Genomic DNA, 21,261 nt, shown 5'->3' with positions numbered 1-21,261 from the left:
ACACCGACTCGACGGCACACTTTACTTTAAGCCATTAGTACATCTTGTGGCAGCAAGTTCCACAGGCTGATGATGCATTGTTTGAAGAGCTCCTTCCTTTTGCCTGTCCTGAACGTCCCGCTGGTCTGTTTAATGGGATGGCCCCAGATTATAGTGCACCTACTTTCTGCCCATTATGCACAAGTTTAGAAAGCATGCACCGTTACTCATTTTTCTTTTCCAGACTCAGAAGCCCTAAGTGCTTAAACCATCCCCCAGAGAGAAGGTGCTTCTGTTCTGCCCCATGAAATCCATCTCCCTCCGCTCACTCTCCAGTTCTGTGCTATCCTTTCTGAGATGGGACCCCCGCAGTCTGGATTCACATTCATCTTGCAGCAGGAAGGCCGTATCCTGCTCCTTGTAACGATTGCACAGAAGAAGGGAGAGTTTTGCAGCGGCCACTTTTCACGTGAGGGTGGAGGAGAAGCGGTGCTTGCAAAAAATTCCCTCCTTTGCTAAAAATCCCCTCCAAGGACAGAGGACATGATATCCGCCTCCACCGCTGATTCCAGGCATGCCTGAGCAGTTGTCCTCTCCCCCACCCCTGTGCTCTGCCAAGCGGGAGGTCAGCATTGCCAGGCGTGCGGAGGGAGGGAGGGAGCAGGTTGCTAGGATTTTATCCTGCCTGGCTGCGCCGTCCTGTCTCTCGACTGGGCGCACCTTGGAAATGGTCTCCCGGAGAACCTGGAGATGCATCTGTCATGGGCGGCACGCTGAGGGCAAAGAGTCAAAGAAACAGACAACGCTGTTGCCATCTCCAAACTGGGCTGGTCGCCTGGAGTGCACCTCCTCGCCACAGGCGACCAAGCACTGGAGCTGCTTGCCTATGGAGGCGTTCCCCACGTTTCTGAAAGCTACGGGGCAAAACTCGGCATGACTTGAATAATCCTCTTGGCCCCAGGAAATGGCGTGCATGGGGGTCCCAGGCCAGGCCAGGCCCACGGCAGGGGGATAAGGTTCAAGTCCCTTTACTGCCCGCTGAAACCTTGCTGCTGCCAGCCTGGGTAGACAAGACTGAGCTAGATGGAGCAAGAGCCTGACTCGGTATAGGGCAGTCTCCTCTGTTTGTGTGTCTCACCCTGAGCTCCACAGAGGAAGGACGAGAGCGAAACGTCACTGCTCTCAGCCGAGGCGAGGCCGGAACGGTGCATCATGCAGAGAAGCAACAGGGGGCCTCTTCTGAGGCCTGGTACTCTTGCCCCGCGGGAGACTTGGCATTTAATTAATGCTGTTTCTTGCAGCTTGCTCCCTTTTGGCATGATTGCCCTCTGGATGCAAAGAAAGCGGGAATGCATAACCTTCCGGTGGAAGAGAGAACGTGATCTCAGTTTGGAGAGAGGCGTTCTGTGTGCATGATGACTCTGGCCTCTTGGGCGTACTCCTCGCTGGGGTCTGCTTTGAGGGGAGGGTCGGAGTCCTGCGTTCTGGTTGGCGAGGGACCCTCGGTGCTCATTAGCCAGGAATGGGAAAGGGGCCTTCTTCTGGACCTCGGCTCTCGGCATCCAGGCCTCGCTCATTTCGCAACCTCCTGGAGGAATGAAGGGGGTTTGGCAGCCGTGCCGGGTATGCAGAGCCCAGTTTTGGGGGGCCGGGATGCTGTCGCCGCCTCTTGGGTTGCTAATTCGGCAAGGAAGGAATCTGGAGAAGAGGGTGCTCAGAAACCGCTGGGGGGGATCCGAACCGAGAGCGGGGCGGCCGCAGTGTGTCATACAACAAAACGACGGAGGCGAGGGCAAACAGAGGAAGAAGACATGTTTGGTCCGGCTGTGCATACTTAGGCTCTGTGTCAAGTCGGCGATGGGGACGCAGGGAGCTGTGGGTGATGAAGCGTTCTGTCTGTTCCTGCAGGGGGGCGTCCATTTCCTCGCAAGGGTCACCAGCCACTTGCCCTCTCTGGCAGGCTCCGAGTGTGGTTTCTCGGCATCTCTTGGCCGCTGCCAGAGGCCCGCCTCCTGGCTTTCCCCCTTGCTGCCAGGATTGTCGTCCTTCCCTTTAGAGGAAGGGGCTGATCTATCCTGGCATCACTGTGTCCGTGTAGGGGGCATGAGCCAAGGGCACTCCAACTGTGAACCAAGGACGGGGCAGCCCCCGTTTTGATATCTCTCCCTCTCATTCTCCGTTTTGCCTTTGGGAGCAACGTTAAGATGTTGCTGCTAGCATTTCTACTCCGGATTCTGCCGTGTTCCCTCTAAGGCGAGCACACGTGCCTGCGCTTGCAAGTTTTTTTGATGCCCGCTCGGTTAATTTTAGATCCTGCTCAGGTTGAATCAGGAAGGCCCGATTCCGAATGCCTGTGTCCACGCACCGCCTTGGTACTCCTGCCCAGAACAAAACTCATTCCGCACACCGACGAAGAGACTTAGAACAATTCCCCGGAGGGTCTCAAAGTCAACTCTCAAGCAGGGAGAATGGATGCCCCTTGTCCTGAGCCCAGGTCCCAAACTGAGGAGTGCACGCCCTGCACAGCCGGCCGTTCTGTGCGCTGTAGCGACCAAGGACTGTTCTGAACAGCTAAGAGCATCAGAACAGCCCTGCTGGATCAGGCCCAAGGAGGCCCATCTCGTCCAGCATCCTGTTTCCCACAGTGGCCCACCAGATGCCTCCGAGAAGCCCACAAGCAAGAGGTGTGTGCATGCCCTCTCTCCTGCTGTGACTCCCCTGCAACTGGTACTGAGAGGCGTTCCCTGCCAACTGAGCCAAGAGGCACCTTTTAAAGTGGGGATTCTCTTAAATTTAGCAGGGGGAGAGCAACTGGCCCTATACAACCCTAGCACAGCTTCTCTCTGTTGGCTGTTGCTGGTATCTGCCTTATGTTTCATTCTTGATTGTGGGCCCTTTGGGGACAAGGCACCGTCTTAATTAACCACGTATTCTTTATTTTCCCATGCAAACCGCTTTGAGAACCTTGGCTGAAGAGCGGCGTATACATAGTTGTAGTTGTAGTATTCTGCCTCTGAGTCTGGAGGTAATCTATAGGTAGCTGTGGACAGGCCTGTCCTCCATGGATTTCTCTAAGCCCTTTTTAAAGCCATCTGGGCTGGTGGGCAGGCCAGGGCGCTTTCCAGACGAGACACTACAACGGGTTCAGGACCTAGCAGGGAAGTGTGGAGCATAGGAACCTAGGAAGCTGCCATATACTGAGTCAGACCATTGGTCCATCTAGCTCAGTATTGTCTTCACAGACTGGCAGCGGCTTTTCCGAGGTTGCAGGCAGGAAAATCTCTCTCAGCCCCATCTTGGAGTTGCTGCCAGGGAGGGAACTTGGAACCTAGATGCTCTTCCCAGAGCGGCTCCATCCCTTAAGGGGAAGTTTGTTTGTTTGTTTGTTTACATCCCGCTCTTCCTCCAAGGAGCCCAGAGCAGTGTACTACCTACTTAAGTTTATCCTCACAACAACCCTGTGAAGTCGGTTAGGCTACATATCTTACAGTGCTCAGACATCAAGGCGCCCATTCAAATGCAACCAGGGTGGACCCTCGGACTGCCCGCCTTGCCTGTCTCCTCTGGGGTCGAAACGGCTGCCCTCTCGGCCTCCCTTTCTCTGCCCCACAGTTGTGTACGTTTGCTGCACCCCACACATCTTCCGCGAACTCATGCTACACGCGCACCGCGAGGGGCTCACCGCCGGCGAGTACAGCTTCTTCTACATCGACCTCTTTGGGGCCAGCCTGCAGAGTTCCCGCTTCCCCGAACGGCAGCTGCCCTGGTGGCGTGGGGACGGAAGAGACACCCTGGCTCAAGACGCCTACAAGGTGAGTGTTGTGCGACCTAGGCTCATTTGGACACACACACACACACACACACGTTGCCATGTCCCCCAGAATGTTGGGTTTCACCCGGATTTTAAGCATCTCACCCAGATTTCTTCGCCCATCCAGATTTGCCCAGATTTCAGCTTTAATTTTTTTCTTAAAGCGTTAAGCTCTAGCCCTTGTAGAAGCAGAGTTATGGAGCAAAACGTGCAGTCACTATTCTGCTCAAAAATCATTTCATTCATTTATCTATTATTATTGTTATTATGTATGTATGTATTTATTTATTTATACACAGTCAGACCGGTGTTATTGACTGGTTTGTTTTATACAGACATTGAGTCCCTCCCAGGGACCTAGGATGGTTGAATTTTATTGTCAATGTTGTTGCTGTCATTATAGATATCGTCGCAGAATACAGGCTGTTCCCAGTAAAGCTGCTTTTTATAACTGGTTGATGGTGATTTCTGTGGCCCCTTTGGTGTTGAGGTGCTCTTCAAGGTCTTTTGGAACTGCACCCAGGGCGCCAATGACCACTGGGATTATTTTGGTCTTTTTCTGCCACAGCCTTTCCATTTCAATTTGTAGATCTTTGTATTTGGTGATTTTTGTCTATTTCTTTTTCTTCTATTCTGCTATCCCCTGGTATTGCTATGTCGATTACTTTAACTTGTTTTTCTTTCTTCTTGACTACAGTTATATCTGGTGTATTGTGTGGCAGATGTTTGTCATTATTATTATTATTATTATTATTATTATTATTATTATTATTTTATTTATTGTTTATTAATTTCCAAGCCAATTTGCGTAATATGCAAATTAGGCACCCGGATTTGGAAAGCCAGAACATGGCAACCCACACACACACACACACACACACACACACACACACACACAGTGTGCTCCTTCTCACTCCAGCGTTCAGCCTGAAACGAATATTCACCCCGGTTTTGAGATGGGCTGCTTAGTTTTTCCGGTCAGGAATTCCAGGATGAATGTTACAAGGATAATTATTTTACCTTGCAAATTCTAGTGCTTGTGACTTCTTGGCGTTTCTTTTCTGCCTTGGCAAGCGTCAAAGGTGAAACGCTCGGAAGCTTTCACAACCTCCCACATTGTCCTGTAACGAAGCCCGAGCGTCTCCTAACTCAATTAAATGCATGTTCTGCCCCTGACTCCAGCTGCTTCCCCTTCCTCTGTTGTTTCCTTGTGGTGAGTTGTAGATTGTAAGCCCCCTGGGGCAGGGACCCTGTCCTCTTGTACTTTGTGAAGTGCCCTGCACAATGGTGGCACTCTGTAAATAACAAAATAAGCTGTTTTCCAGAGAGGTCACTGTGTTGGCCTGTTGCAGTAAAGACAACAAGAGTTTTGTGCCACCTTAGAAGCCAACAAACATATTGTTAATTTAGTAATACGCCATCAACTGTTAAATGGTATTGTGTACGAGACACCGTTACATGTCAGCGATCGAGTGAGGGCCGGTCACGAAGTGCTGCTGCATGCCACTGTGTACAGAGCACCCTTGCATGTCAAACTCGGCCCCGCCACTATTGCATGTCATTAATCAAATTAGAGCCAGTTACTAAGCACCTTTGCATGTCGTCGTGTGCTCATCGCTATTGCATGTTAGCAATCAAGTTAGAGCGTGCCACAGTCATGTGTTTTTAAAATATTACCTGGTGACTTTCGGCGGGTTGCGAAGCTGTTAAAAGGTGTGGGAGGCCTGCTGGTTGGGACACCCGGAATACCTGGCAGGAATGAGGAGGAGGTTGTCTTATCTCCCCAAGAGAACAGCCTTCACCTACGCCCACTGCTGTCTGGCGGGCATCCCACTGCAGCCGGGTGTGCAGACAATGGGGCTTTGTTGCTTGGTTTGGATGCTGTCCAGAGAGGAGGTGGGCTTGGGCTGGAGGCCGAGGGGGATGTTGTTGGGAGTGCCCTGGGTCTTACGCCCGGCATGTGAACCCCGGAACCTGAACCCAGCGTCAGGGGAGAAAGGGAACTGGGTGGGGTATGCCCTGGAGTTTGCCAGCTGGTGGGCTGTACCAAGCCTCTGGACTGACCTATCAACACCAGGAACCTGCCTTCAGCTCTTGGATGGACCGCTCTGCTCTGTTTCTGCTTCCAGCTCCAGGAAACAGGGTCCCCCTGGACCCGTTCAAGTGGTCAGTTCTGTCGGAAGCTATCCCCCCCCCCAGCCATGCCCCAAATATTCTCCCCCAATCTCAAGCCATTACAATCTCCACCAGCGATATGAGCCTCACTGCCCCACATCTCTTGGTCATAAGGCATTATTCTTTTATGATACACCTTACTGTGTAAAATCCAGTCGTTTCTTCTTATAACTCCCCCGGGAGAACATGCAATTCCAGCTCAGAACTGGTTGTCCTGGCCTTTGCTGTTTTTAGGCCGCTGCTCATGCCTTTATCCTCCCTTCCACCCTTTAACTCCTGAGTTCGAATCCTGATCAGTGCTTCTGAAAGTTTGGCTTGGCCTGCTTCTTCCCGAAAAATCCCACCCGGGGCCGGTAGGGACAGTGTGCGGTGGGGAGGGGGGAGAGAGGGATGCTTGCTTCCACCAGGCCCAGCTCACTTATATTTCGCCAGTGCCAGCCACAGAAGAGGAAGGAAGCGAGATAATTCCCCGGATGGAGTAGCCGGTTCATTGCGGCTATTAATAGCCCAAGAAGCTGAAAGGCTGAATGAGGAGCTGAAGAAAGCAGCCGCGTGGTGGGCCAGTGCTGGGGACCGAATTCCCAGCAGGGACCCATAACCCCTGGCTATTGGCCATTGTGGCTGGGGATGATGGGAGTTGTAGTCCAAAAACAGCTGGGGGGGGCAAAGTTGAGCAGGCCTGCTCTAGTGCAATGGAATCTCTATAGGCAGGTACAGTATACCTTAAAGGACCAGCTCTGGGGGATGCATCCTCGTATCCTGCTTGGGAGCTTCCCGAAGGCTGACCACTGTTGGAATCAGGTTGCTGGGCCGGATGGACATTGGTCTGTCCCCTCCGCCTGTGCCCTGCTGCCACTCCATCAAAGTCTTTGTCCCTGGAATAAACTCTGTAATAAGCATATTATTTCTTTCTTTGGCCCTGCCTCCATCTTCCCGCCCCTTCTGTTGTCTCTCCTGTGTTGTTTTCGATCCTGTAAGCTCCTCGGGGCAGGGACATGTTCTCTTGTGCGTGGAGGGTGTATCCCCCCCCCCCGCCACCTTAGCTCTACCTCCCCTTCTGTCGTCGTCGTCTCCCCACGTTGAACTTTTTACTGTAAGCCGCTTGGGGCGGAGACCTTCCCTTTCATACTCGGTGAAGTGCAGCCCCACAAGCACAACAGTAGTAGCAGTAGCAGTAATAAGCCAGTAAGGTAATTCTTATGCCCCTGGCATTTAAAAGATCTTGAGGTTTAACAGGCGAGTGATTCTGAGTGGGCATCTTTCTTCCTATGGTCTCCGGCCAGGCTGTGATGATCATCACCTACGCTGAGCCCACAAATCCTGAATACAGGCCGTTTCTGAAGAAGGTCAGAGAAGGAGCTCGAAGGAAATTCAACTTCACCATGGAGCACGGGCTGGTAAGGAGGCTGGGTTGGTGGATTTGGTTTCCCTTTGGGGAACCAGGGTGGACCCGGGGAAGTCTGTTAGACAAGAGATGGTTGCACCATCATTCTGCAACCTCAGTTTTACTCCTGGAATCCCGAGTTCAAATCCTGCCCAGTGCCTCTCGTGGTCTGGCCAGAGCTGAAATCCGCACTTCAGAGTGGAGAGCTCGGGGCCTGACGTACAGGCCTCTCAGGTTGGGCCCCCACGATGCCAGGCGTCTGGGTCCAGACCGATCACTGCCGAGAGCTAGTTTGCATCCGCGCACGAAGCTGCTGCCTACTGAGTCAGACCCTTGGTCCGTCGAGCTCAGAATTGTCTTCTCGGACTGGCAGCAGCTCCTCAGGGGTTCCAGGCAGGAATCTTTTCCCCAGCCCAGCCCTGGAGATGCTGCCCAGGGGCTTCTGCATGCAAGGCACCAGTAACTAACCTCTTGTAAGGTTAGTGGTGTTAATGCTGGAAAGGGCACAGCCTGGGCCCTGTGGGGACCCCACCCAAGCTGGCCTTTTGCTGGGATGGGCAAACCGATCTGACTGGCCTTTGTCATGCCTTCCAGAAGAACTACATTACAGCCGCTTTCTACGACGGGGTGTTGCTCTATGCCCAAGCGCTGAACGAGACTCTCGAGCAAGGGGGGTCCATCCGCAACGGCACCGCCATCACCCTCCAGATGCGAGACCGGGTTTTCTGTGGTCAGTGCCTTTGTACCTCTTGAGCATCCTTGTTTGGTGGTGGTGGTGGCGTGTGTGTTTTAAAATCCTGTATTTTTAAAATACTGTGTGTTTTAAAATACTGTTTCCAAACTGTAAACCCCTCAGGGCAGGGACCTGTCCTCCCATGCTGAAAATGAGGATAATACGGGCCATTTTCCAGAACGCCCCTTGTTTCCAAGTACCGTTCTCTTATGCAAGCAGAAAAGGTTAACCCCACAGAAATTTAACAAAATTCCACATCCATCAGAATGGGGAGGGATGGTCTGGTTCCTGAATTTTGAGGCTGGCTCTTAGATCCAAAGAAAATGTGCGGAGGCCTGGCTTAAAGTGTGGTCTTGTTTGATCCTAAGCTCACGGTCTTGGCCACTCCTCTTTGATTTTTCTTTTCTTAAAAAACGACAACTTTTCCACCTATAGGGGCCACGGGGTGTCTGAAGATTGATGAGAACGGTGACCGAGAGACAGACTATTCGCTCTGGGACATGGACCCCAACTCTGGAGAGTTTGAGGTGAGCAGAGCAGACTGTGGTGGCTTTGAAACCCAGGAACCCGCAAGAGCATCGGAAGAAGCCCCAAAGATATACCTATAGATATGTCTAGTCCCCCTTTTTACAGCCGTCTAAGCTAGTGGCCGTTGCCACCATCCTGTGGCAGCGAGTTCCACATCCCAGTTACTCATGAAGAAATGACCCCATTTGGTCTGTAAACCTTAAGCTAAGTAGACAGAAGAGGGATAGAATCCCACACTGCGTCTTCTGGTAGCAAGCATGACTTGTCCCCTTAGCTAAGCAGGATCCACCCTGCTTGCATATGAATGGGAGATTAGAAGTGTGAGCACTGTAAGATTATATTCTCTTGAGGGGATGGAGCCGCCCTGGGACAGATTCCCGCCTGCAACCTTGGAGAAGCCGCTGCCAGTCTGTGTAGACAAGACTGAGCTAGATAGACCAAGGGTCTGACTCAGTCTGTGGCAGCTTCCCATATTCTTATGTCTCTCGTTCTCTGCTTCCTACAGATTGTTATTAATTACACCGGGACCACCAAGAAGCTTGAGATAGTGCCCGGGAAGGACATCCATTGGCCAGGGAATGCCGTGCCCAGAGATGTGCCGCTCTGCGGCTTTGAGAACGAGAATCCCATCTGCCACAAAGGTATTGGGGTGTAGGGCATGGCCCCTGGCTGGCCACGGCTAGTGGGGTTTGTCCACACTGCAGGCTTAAGCCGGTTTAAAGTTATCCCCTTCCCTTGGGAATAGGGCTCAATTACAGGGCTGATTCCGCTGTGGGAAGGGAGGCTGATTAGCTGAAATTTCGGAGGGTGGGCAGCAGAATTAGTGCTCGGGGCTTAGGATTAAGGGGCCCCCTGCCTTCTCTGTAACTTGAGCACTGCCTGGGAATCTTAGTCGGGTTAGGGAATCAGTGGGGTTAGGGACCTAAATATTCTGCACCCTTGCCCAACCTTGCTACATTTCAAGGGGGCAGGGCATGACATAAAACGGATCTGAGCTGAGGCATGGTCACCCATTATTTCATTTGTTGATGGATTACCACTGTCCCCACCTTCCTTCTATCGTGGACCATCAACGTTCCATCATGGAACTCCAAGCGCCATCAAAGTTCCATCGTGGACCATCCAAGCTCCAGAGCTCCATCGTGGAACTCATTGGGGGGGTTCCCAGGACCCTGACTTGTCCAGGCGCTGACGAGAGCCAGACCTGCTTAGTTCAGCGGGGTGGCACTCCCGCGGGATGTCTCTGTAAAATGACAGGATGCCAGCACAATGTTGGGCCAGCCTAGCCTGGCACTGGCTGTGACAAAGAAAATAACAGTGTGGCGTCGCGGATAGCGAGTTGGACTAGGACTGAAGAGACCCGAGTTCAAACCCCCATTCACCCATGAAACCCACCGGTGACTCTGGGCTTGTCCCTTCTCTCTTGGTCTCACCCACCTCCAATAAGGGTGGCTGTTGAGGAGAAACGCAAGTGTGTGCACTGCTCCAGGGAGGAAGAGTGGGATATACATGTAAAAATAAATCAATGCAAATATTTGTGTGGCTGGGTTTCCGCCCATTAATGCCCGTCTTGCTCTTGGTGCCGCAGCCTCCTTTTCCTTGCTGGAGATCCTGTCCCTTGTGATGAGCTTGGTCCTCCTCGGCATCACCATCATGGCTTTCTTTGTGTACCGGTGAGTGCCTGGGTGGGTTTCGCGGGCAGAGGTTACAAACGCCAGAACAGCCGTGCGGGGTTGAACCTAAGATCCATTTCATAGCAACTTAGGAAGCTGCCACGTGCTGAGTCTGGTCCTTGGTCTAGCTAGCTCAGGATTGCCTGCACAGACTGGCAGCAGCTCTCCAGGGTTTGAGGCAGGGGCCTCTCCCAGCCATACCTGCTGTCCGGGCTCGAACCTGGGACCTTCTGCATGCAAAGGAGATGCTCTCGCACTGAGCGACAGCAGCCCCGTCCTTGATGAGCTTCAAAGGGTGGCCTGGATCTGTGAAGTGGGGAGGGGACGGCTTCCCCCAGCAGGAAGTCGGGCAGGGGACACAAATGCACAAGAGAGAGAGGGGGGTGGTAGAGGGGAGGACGGTGGGCGGCTGTGCACCTGACCTTGTTTCTCCCAGGAAACTGAAGCTGGAGAAGGAGCTGGCGTCGGAGCTGTGGCGTATCCACTGGGAGGACGTTCAGTCCAGCAATCTGGAGAAGAACCTTCGCAACATGGGAAGCAAGCTCACCCTCTCCTTGGTGAGCGCCCCTCGCCCGTCTTCCCCGAGGCCTTTCCTTACAGGATCATACGGCTCTTAAAAAGCGGAGGCGGAGTTACCTGGGCACTATCTTTTTTGCAATCCTGACAGCAACTCTGCCAAGGAAGGGCAGTATTCTGTCCCCGTGCGTTCTTTCTTTCTTGAGTAAATTTGTACGCCACCCCAAACTCACTCCTTTGGGCGGTTTATGGCAAACTTAAATGAAAACAGAAATTAAAACGGCTTAAAGCCACCATTCTCGTTAAACAGCTTGGGTGAATAAATGCGTCTTAAGACTATTTTAAAAAGCTGTCAAAGATGGGGACAATTTTATTTCAGCAAAGGGTGCATCCCAAAGCCTTGGGGTGGCAACAGAGAAGTCTTGTCCCTGATTACCCACCAGACGAGCTGGTGGCGGCTGCAGAAAGACCTCTCCGGATGATCTCAGTGGGCAGCAGGGGGCTCCTAGCAAAGAAGGCGTTCTCTTAAACATTGCCGAGGGGAGCTGAAGCTGACGGAGGGGCTGGTCTAAGACCACCAAGTGGGCTTGTGGCTGGAGGGGTGTGTGTGAGAGAGATTTGAACTCGGAACCTCCTGACATAGCTCAGCCTTTTCACTCTCATGCAACACCAGCTGTCGTCCTATACTGAGCTTGTAAATCAGGGCTGCACAGCACCAGACAGTGGACACTGTGCATCTCCCATTGTCCCTGATTATTGGCCACTGTGGATGATGGGAGTTGTAGTCCAGCAATAGCTGGAGGGCCAGGTTATGCAGCCCTGCTGTCAATCAAGCAAATGGTCCAGCGTGTGGGTTGGAATGGACCCCATAGACGTTTCCTCACTGCTTCCCTTCCCTCCCCAGAGAGGTTCGAACTATGGGTCTCTGATCACTACAGAGGGGCAGTTCCAGGTCTATGCCAAGACTGCTTACTACAAGGTAATGTTCAAAGAGCTTCAGTGCTTATTGGTGGGCAAAATGAGCCCATGGGATAAAGTGGGATATAAATAAAATAATTCCAGGATTTCTATGTAACAGAGAAGATGCTTGCTTCTCACCTTCCAGGTTGGGTGCAGAAAAGCCAGAATGCCTGGACTAACACATATGACATCACAGGCATGATATCATCCCATTAAGCCCCCCGCATCCCCCCATAATTTGAGCGCTGACTGAGTGCCCTTCTCCCCACACGTTTCTTTTCTTGTTAATGTAAGATCCGCTTCATATATGAACAGGGCAGAGAGAACTGAAAGACACACCACTTGTCCAATTGGGCCCTAAATGGAGATTTTTTAAAAAACAAAACAACATTGGATTTCTAGATGTAGCTCAGACCAAAGTAGCTACTTAGGTGGAGGCTAGCCTCCTCTGCACTGAAGGCTAGCCTCTTTGCCTCCGTATCTCACCTGAGAACTCTTTCTCTGAGTCAAGCCTCCTAGCAGTCTCTTGGGCATAGTCAGCACAGATGCAACCCTGATCTTGGGAAGCGGTGGGCATCTCCGATGGGTGGATCTTCTTTTCCTGCAATCTCAGCAAACAGATATTTTCCTCCCCCGCCCCGCCCTCTCCCCATCATTGGCATTTGCTTTCTGCTGGGTCTCTTTGCAGGGCAACCTTGTGGCAGTGAAACACGTGAACCGGAAGCGCATCGACCAGACGCGGGACGTGCTCTTTCAGCTGAAACACGTAAGCATCCAGTCGGCTCTCTCCGGAGCAGGGCAGAGTCTGCATGCAGGGATGATGCCAGAGGCTTTATTTATGAATTAATAAAAACATGACCGTGATTTTATGCTCTTGCATTTAGATCTGCAGCATGTTACAATGATCAGAGCAAATCAAACACGCTAGTGTTGTTCCCACCACCCTGAGTTCTTCCCCCCCAATGTGAAATCAGGAGAAATGGTTTGTAGGGACTGTCTCCAAAATGGCCACTCAGAAGGAAAATACCGGCCTTCTCAAGAGCCATTGGCCTGAGTCTGAAGGGGTTGTGCTTCTGCACTCTTGGGCATTTGGAGCTGGCCTCTCAGGACCACTGGATTTTGAGTCACTGCTTACCCTGGGTTTAATGCATGCTAGAGATCACTGGGGAACTCAGCATTTTCATGAGCCCTTTTGGAAAGTTCAATTGCCGTTCTCCATCATGCGTTTCTAGTATGTTCTGGGACAGTGGTGCAGTTTGTGCAGTGGGCTTTTATTGAGCTTCTGGGCTCAAATCCTTGCCCAGTTTGGCTAACCAGAGAAGAGTCCCTGTAGCCCTACCATCTCCTAGGAGAGCCAGGAAAGCGGAGCATCCCTGTCCATTTAACAGCCAGTGATTTCGGCCGATGAATGCAGTCGACCTGAGTGTGTTCCAGGGCTGCTCAACAGTGTTGGCCTACAACTCCCATAATCCCTTGCTATCGGCCACTGTGGCCGAGGATTATAGTAGTAAAAAAACCAGCTGGCCCCCACCCCTAAGTTTAGCAGGCCTGGTGTGTTCCAGTGCTTGTTTGGATTTCCACCCTCCGAACCGGAAACGAGAATGTGCCGTCTTGGCACCCTGCCGTCTTGTGGCTTCCTTTCTGCCGTGATTCCTTAGGGCACCAGCAGGGGGAGCTGTGTGCTGCTGGGGCACTTGCTGGCCTGGTCAGAAGGCTCATTAGGCAAAAGGAAGGAGCAACGGGGGGGGGCAGAGCAGCACAGACAGACCACACAGCGCAAGGGCTAATGACTCATTAGCAAGGAAGCAGCAGGGAGATGGCCATCTGCTCCCTGCTTTAATTAATGGCCGGAGTGGCTTAATGCAAGAGGAGGAACAGTGGTGGTGGTGGTGGTATGTGCGTTTATGTGTGTGTAAGTAAGTGAGCGAGAAGATAAACAAGGGCTTGGTATCTCAAAAGGGGCATCTGAGCAAACAAAGATAATTGTCTCTGTGTGTGGGTGCAGATATTTGCAGTCTGGTCGTTTTCGGTGTGAGTGTGTGCATCTGTGTGCATATCCAGACCTGTAGTTACGGGCAGGGGTGGGGGTGGGAGCTAGGGCAGGCCTGGTCTCCTAAATTTCTGTTCCCTCCCCCCAATGTTTTTTTGCAAGCAAATAATTTTTAAATAACCGAGTGTCGCTTGCAGTTTATTTATGCATTTAGCATAGTTAGATACCACCCAAAACACACGTTCTTGGGCAGTTTGGCGTAAAAAGATACAGATGAAAACAAACATTAAAACAATTTAAAAACAGACCAAAGTAGCTACAATTTAATGACAGATTCTATCAGTCTAGTTAAAAGCCTGGATATGTTGCTAAAGGACTTCTAAAACAACGTATAGCAGACATTGAAAAGCAGAGCGATCTGGCACGAATCTCTGCAAGAAACTTTCCTAAACCAGCCCACTGTTTAATGAGCTTAACTGCTCTATCCCAGAGAAGGGCTTTTCCCCTTGCATGATTTAATGCATTCGAATCTGCTGTACTACTGGAGGGCAGGTATCATAAAACCCCTATTACCAGCCGGATCTGTCCCTGTGGGCAGAGTGTTGAGACTTGTGTTCTTCTACACTCTTCATTTTATAGAGATATCCATACTTCTCCCCTCTTGTCAAATACCCTACCTAGAACGGATGATGGATATACATCTTTTTTTATTAGCTGATCACTGTACACCTATAACACTGTGTGTAGCCAGTTTTTGTGCGGCCACATGGAGGATTAGGTCTGAGTTGGTTTCAGTTATTGGTCTTATGATGAAGACCCTGAGATTATGTTTTGTACTATTTGTAAGATCTTTCCTGTGTTCTGTACCTTTTCGTTGGGTCAGTGACCGCAAGACTGGCGTTTGAGGCGGAATACAAATGTGTTAAATAAATAAAATAAATAAAGTATATCTATCTAGACTGGGTAGGTGTCTTAACAGCCCTTCAAAAAGCTGTCAGAGATGGGGAAGCTCTTATTTTGGTAGGGAGCAAAATAAGGGCTGATTATAAGGGCTGCCTCCCTCCATTTTGGGGGGGGTAGCCCCCTCCCCACATTTGGCCTGGTTGTGGGTTTGTGCACATCCTCTGCCTTCATCTGACAAGGTGCTTGCCCATCGATCATCCTTTCTCACGCCCCCAACCGTCACGTAGGTTGCCCCTCCGGTCTCCTCTCTGGGCCCATGGGGTGAATTCCATCCATCGCAATGATATTTCCCTTGCCTCTTGGAGTGTGGATGCTTCCCTCCATCCGCTCTTCTTGGACGGAAGCGATTTCTGGCACCGTGGACTATGGATCTCTCCAAAGAAAAGAAAAAAGCATGCCACTTCTGTGTCAGGATGGGGAGAGAAGATCCACGTGAAGCAGCCAAACAGAGCCGGGCGAGGGGGAGGGTCCTTTGTGTATCCTCCCTGGGGCGGAGAGCTGGTCTTGCTGTCGTGAGCACGCATTGTCCCCTTTCCTAGCAGGGCTTGCCTTGGCTTGCGCTTGGATTGGTGACTGCATGCGAGGACTCTTTTCTGTAAGATAAGCCCCCTTTTGAGATGGGGCCCTAGATCAGTGGAAGAGCATCTGCTTGCTTGCAGAAGGTGGTCCCAGGTTCAATCCCGGGCAGCATCTCTAGGTAGGGCTGAGAGAGACTCCTGCCTGGAACCTGGGAGAACTGCTGCCAGTCAGTGTGGACAAGACTGAGATGGTTGGACCAGGTCCTAGGTTCCTATGGAAAGCCGTCAACTCAGGGTTTGTTTTTTTTGAGGAGTGTGTCTGCTGTGCCTACTGGGATTGCAGAATTCTGCAGTGGGCCGGTCGACTTCAGGTGGGGTTCAGGCAAACTCACTGGCTCTGGAAACCCTATACTCTGTTCAGAGAACTCCCCAGGGACAGATGGTCAGCTCTGCCCTTCTCCCTCCTGGCTAAGTGACGGGCATTGTGCTGCCTAGCTGGTTTCCCCATCCTCTGACTGTTGCAATAAATGTGGATTTCCTTGCTGTTTGTGGGGTTAAACCTTAGGTTAGGGCGGGAAGTTGGTCTGTTCTGTTCTGCATAGCATGCTGTTGGACCTCCTTAAATGTTCTTAGGAACATAGGAAGCTGCCTTCTACCCAGCCGGACCCTTGGTCCTTCTAGCTCAATATTGCCTACCCAGACTGGCAGTGGCTTCTCCAAGGTTGCAGGCAGGAATCTCTCTCAGCCCTGCCTTGGGGATGCTAGGGAGGGAACCTTCTTCATGCAAGCATGCAGATGCTCTTTCCAGAGCAGCCCCATCCCCTAAGGCGGGCCTGCTCAACTTCGGCCCTCCTGCAGATGTTGGCCTACAATTCCCATAATTCCTGGCTATTGGCTGCTGTGGCTGAGAATTATGGGAGTTGTAGTCCAAAAACAGCTGGGGGGGCCTAAGTTGAGCAGGCCTGCCCTAAGGGGAACATCTTGCAATGCTCACATGTGTAGTGGGCATCTGGTGTGGGCCACTGTGGGGAACAGGGTGCTGGACTAGATGGGCCTTGGGCCTGATCCAGCAGGGCTGTTCTTATGTTCTTAAGGACCCTGTTGGGCAAAGGGGACACTACATGCTTGCTGCCACAAGATCTCTCTCTCTCCTCTTACCACAGCTTTAGTTTCTTGGGTCTCACCCATTCAGCCATGCAGATATTAAAATTGGAAAGCCACTCTCGGAAGAGATGGGGAGAAAACCTCATGATGCTGAAGTGTCTGCGGTTTTGATACTCAGTTAATGAGTGAGTGAGACCCCAAAGCAGTGTTCTTTCTAACAGGGATTCCCAGCTGTTGTTGACTACAACTCCCAGCATCCCTAAGCAAAGGCCATTGCAGCTGGGGATGCTGGGAGTTGTAGTCAACAACAACTGGGAATCCCTGTTAGAGGGGACACTGCCCAACCGTCTTCACTTATAGGGACTTTCAGCACTTGAACCTTTTGGTTGGTTCACGAGTAGTCAAACGGATTTCTCAAAAAGGCCTGAGAACTGGAAACATTACGAACTTTGCTCAAAATGTGGGGTGTAAAGTCTGCCTTGTGAGAGAGGCCGGGAAAGAGCAAGCCCGAGTCACAGAAATGATGGAATATAGAGGGGTATGGTGATTCTCCTTTTCATCTCCTCAAAGCAGCCCCTGCTGTGGGGTGGGGTGGGGGGGCGGGTTTGCAGTGGCAACTAGGAATATAATCCCAGTCCCACGTTGTATGGGACTTCTTCGTTCATCATGTGGTGCAATGGCGTTCCCCTTCTCCTGTACACTTTAATGACCCTCAGCTTTTGTGGGGGAGGTCGTAATCTGTGGTGGCAGCCTGGAATTTCTGCTCGCAGGGCATACACGGGCTTGACCGGTCATGTGTAAGCAGCTGCCCTGTCCTCAGAATTGCCTGCAACATTGTAGGGTCCTTGTTGTGTGGGGGGGGTCTTTGGTTCTCTGGCAAGGTGGGGGCTCTTGATTAACCTCTCCCGTTGGTTCCAGATGCGGGACGTTCAAAACAAGCACCTGACGCGCTTCATCGGAGCCTGCATTGACCCCCCGAACATCTGCATCCTGACAGAGTACTGCACTCGTGGCAGTCTCCAGGTACCGGTGGGCGACAGGGAGGGCTGGTCAAAGAAAGGGATGGAAGGGTTGCGAGGTGTCAGAGGGGTGAGTGGGGGAGGACCCCAGGACTCTTGGGTCCCCTTCTGGGCTCTGGAAAGCAGTGGATGCTCTGTGGGGGTTGACGTGGAGGATGCATAGACCAGCTGGTAGAGTGGCCGTGCCGCCCAAAATTCTGGGCTTCACCCGGATTTTAAGCATCTCACCCAGATTGCTTAGCAATAAATAAATAATAATGAATTGCTTAGCTCACCCAGATTCGCCCGGATTTCAGCTTTAATAAAAGAAAAGAAGAAAAAGGGCTGGGGAAAGCTAAGCTCCAGCACTTGTAGAAGCGGAGTTATGGAGCAAAAATGTGCAGTCACGATTCTGCTCAAAAATTATCTCCCGTACTAATTTGCATAACATGCAAATTAGGCGCCCCGGATTTCGAAAGCCCGAATAGGGCAACCCTACCGGCTGGTGAGTTCGTAAATGCAGACAAAGTGAAGTGACTCTCCAGGCCTGAGAAAGTGCTTATCTGCTGGTAGGGTGGGGTGGTGAGGCCTAATGGTGGTTGAGGGGGCGGCGCTCCGGAGGTGGTCAGCAGAGCTGCCAACTCTGAAGCTATTCTTGGAGATTCCACACACACACACACACACTCTGTATTGTTTAACATGACACCGAGCCATTAAAACCTCCCAAATTGCTTCCAAGAGTTAGATTCCTGGAGATGCCAGGCTACTTCTGGCAACCTTAGTGGTCAGGGACACACACACACACACACGGGGCACTTCTTATTCAGTGCCAGCAGTGAAAGCCGGCCCGGTGGTTGGTTCCCTTGGCAATGGGGGTGACCATCTTCTAGGCCCGGGGAGAGTTTGGTGTACCCACTGGCCCTCACGACTGATTGCTGGCATGGAAAGCCAGAGCACGGTAGTCGAGGGCACATATATTCCACCGACATCTGCCGCCTTTGTCCCTCAGGGCCAGTTTGGCTGTGTGCCAAGCGTAGGGTGGCCATGCCCCCTTGAAATTCCGGGTTTCACCCGGATTTTAAGCCTCTCGCCTGGATCACTTAGCCCACCCAGATTCACCCGGAATTTATTTATTTATTTATTTATTTATTTATTTATATCCCACTCTTCCTCCGAGGAGCTCAGAGTGTACATGCTTAACGGCTGAATGGGGATTCGAACTTGGGTCTTCCCAGTCCTCGTCCAACACTCTAACCGTTATGCTAGCTGGCTCTCAGATTTCAGCTATCGTTTTAAAAAAGGAAAGAAAGAAAAAGCAAAAGCTAAGCTCCAGCCCTTGTCGATGCGGCCAGGCTTATACGGAGCAAAACGTGCCGTCACTCTTCTGCTCAGAAATTATTCTCAAGCCAATTTACATCTTATGCAGATGAGGCACCCGGATTTGGAAAGCCAGGCTAGGGCAACCCTAGCCAAGCAGAGACTCGTGGTGGCTTCCCAGAATGCTCTGGGGCACATCCAAACCTCGCAAGTGGCCATCTTCATAGTCCCATGCAGGGATTGTACTGTGCCTCCTACTCCACCCCGGGTTGCAGCCTCTTCTCCGGCCGTTTCCCCTCGCTATGAAGCAGGAGAGTCTGTCCGCCTTTTTCCTCGCCTCCGTCCAGACCTGTTGCTGCAACCACGGTTGCATGGAGGGCCGTAGCGGGGGCAGGCGAGGGTTTTAATTAAAAGGACGGCTGAGAGGCCATGGCTGCGTCTCCCTCCTCGGCAAGGAGAGCCCCACGGAGCCAATTCCAAGAGGGATGATTTATAGCGCAGCGAGCGAGCGGGATGGGCGGGGGGCGCGCAAGGGTTTTGACAGGCCGAGATTCCTGGCCGCCGTCTGCAGATAAGCATTTCCTCTTATAAAAGAGACGAGAGTCAGGAGAGGAGAGAGGGGGAGGGAAGCGAGAGGAGAGGAGAAACTGGGGGGACGCTGCTCTCTGGCGTGGAATCGGGATGGGGCCGAGGGATAGACCCTTAGGGTTGCCCGCCACCAGGTTGGTGGCGAAGAGGAAGCCAAGCCACAGGAAAGATGGCGTTTGCGGGTGTGGCGGCCCTGCTCCGCACACGCTCAGGTTGGGGGTCAGCCTTAGACTGGGGGGGATTTGCAGGGGCAAGTTCCAAGCCCATGGTCCCTGGGACCTCCCCTTCCATCTTGCACTTTGACATTTTGCCTACCCGTCTGGTATTTTTGCCTCTGGTGTAGGTATTGTTTAATAGGGCTGTGTATTTTGAGCTGCGATGAGGGATGGTGATTTATTTTTTCTATTGACTTGATCCCGGGCTGGAGTGGAACCTTGTGGATTACAGAAATATGGTTGCATCTCCAGTGCCCCCTGTCCTCCAAAGGAAAGTGGAGCCAGTAGCGGTGTCCCCTGGAACTTATTGCCACTTGAAGTGGGAAGCTCACAACATTCTTCTAAAGAGTGTGTGTGTGTGCGTATGTGTGTGTGAGCCTCCTATTTGGCAATTTTACACACTTCATTGGAGCTAGAGTTCCCTGGAGAGAAATCTCTCCCCCAAACTACACATCCTGTTTTTGTGTGTTGACTTGAAAAGTTAATACTTCACTGCTTTAAAAAATGAATAGATAAACCTAAGGTCCACCCTGCCAGCCATCCCTTGGAAACATATTCAGAATGCACTGCTTTCGGGTTCGGTTTGCAAACATTTTGTTAGATTTGGGGGTTTGTGGTACGATACGTGAGCTGGAATGTGTAGATTGTGACCCGTGGCCTGGGGCTAGAGAGAGGAGCCCTCGACACCTTGGCCACTATTAATCCAGCGGCATCTCCTGAACCCGTGTCAAAATCTCTACCCCACTCTTTCTAGGACATCCTGGAGAACGATAGCATCACGCTGGACTGGATGTTCCGCTATTCGCTCACCAACGATATTGTCAAGGTAACCCTCCTCCTCCCATCTGCATCAGTGACTGCACCGTGTCCTGCTGCCTTCATAACACCTCGGCTTCCAGTGACTTAGTCCTTTTCGGACTGGGTCCTCCGAAACCTGCCACACAGCATTCAAACAGATGTGGTGATCCCTACGAATACAATTAATATTTATTTACCGCTTTTCAACAGCAACAACAAGAATTTATATAATAATTTCAACAAAAGTTTCCAAAACGGTTTACATAGAGAAATAATCAATAAATAAGATGGAGCCCTGTCCCCAAAGGGCTCACAATCTCAAAAGAAACGCAGGATAGACACCAGCAACAGCCACTGGAGGGATGCTGTGCTGGGGGTGGATAGGGCCAGTTGCTCTCCCCTTGCTAAATATAAGAGGACTTTTAAAAGGTGCCTCTTTGCTCAATTAGCAGGGGATCAGGGGATCCCTACCCCTTCGTGCTAGCAAAAGCTTTACCTGCTGCATTTCCTGCTTGCTGTGAATTTATTTTTAAGGAGTTCTAATGAGGGGGGAAATAACCCTAGACATGCCGCAATGGGCCTTCATTTGCTCGAGGTTTTCAAGCAGAGGCAGGACGGGTGTCCGTCAAGAATGCTGTTGCAGCTTCCTGCACTGAGCAGCGGGGGTGGTCTAGAAGACTGCCAGGGTCCCTTCTACAGTTCTTTCACTCTACAGAAAAGGAGCTGGATTTGGATAGGCAAGGGAAAGGCAGAGCCTTCCTCCAGGAGCTCCAATTCCGAATGCCAATGCTGCGTATTGGTGGAGAAGGTCTGAGGAGGAGGAGAGCTGAGCTTGTGGTCTGGATCAGGAATTGTCCCCTTTGCTAAGCAGGGTCCACCCTGGTTTGCATTTGAATGGGAGGCTACATTCCCCTTAGAGCACCTGTGTGCCCGCCTGCAGAAGGTGCCAAGTTCCCTCCCTGGCAGCATCTCCAGATAGGGCTGAGAGAGACCCCTGAGCCTTCAACCTTG

The 21,261-nt window shown here is 51.6% G+C and overlaps 1 protein-coding gene across 3 annotated transcripts in view; it reads left to right on the top strand.

Annotated features, from left to right (window-relative positions):
* Nucleotides 1-21,261, top strand: part of NPR1 (natriuretic peptide receptor 1) — a 45,952-nt gene that overhangs the window by 13,978 nt on the left and 10,713 nt on the right. For all 3 annotated transcript variants that reach the window (XM_053277455.1, XM_053277456.1, XM_053277454.1), the window contains 11 exons: nt 3,592-3,791; nt 7,249-7,362; nt 7,944-8,079; nt 8,518-8,609; nt 9,116-9,251; nt 10,199-10,283; nt 10,720-10,840; nt 11,704-11,778; nt 12,448-12,525; nt 17,253-17,357; nt 20,207-20,278. In XM_053277455.1, coding sequence (XP_053133430.1) covers nt 3,592-3,791; nt 7,249-7,362; nt 7,944-8,079; nt 8,518-8,609; nt 9,116-9,251; nt 10,199-10,283; nt 10,720-10,840; nt 11,704-11,778; nt 12,448-12,525; nt 17,253-17,357; nt 20,207-20,278 — 1,214 coding nt within the window. The remainder of the gene's footprint in view (nt 1-3,591; nt 3,792-7,248; nt 7,363-7,943; nt 8,080-8,517; nt 8,610-9,115; nt 9,252-10,198; nt 10,284-10,719; nt 10,841-11,703; nt 11,779-12,447; nt 12,526-17,252; nt 17,358-20,206; nt 20,279-21,261) is intronic.

Source organism: Hemicordylus capensis, chromosome 14 (genome assembly GCF_027244095.1).
Source record: "Hemicordylus capensis ecotype Gifberg chromosome 14, rHemCap1.1.pri, whole genome shotgun sequence".
NCBI lineage: Eukaryota > Metazoa > Chordata > Lepidosauria > Squamata > Cordylidae > Hemicordylus > Hemicordylus capensis.
The sequence above is the reverse complement of the archived record's forward strand: the minus strand, read 5'-3'. Positions and strand labels throughout refer to the sequence as shown.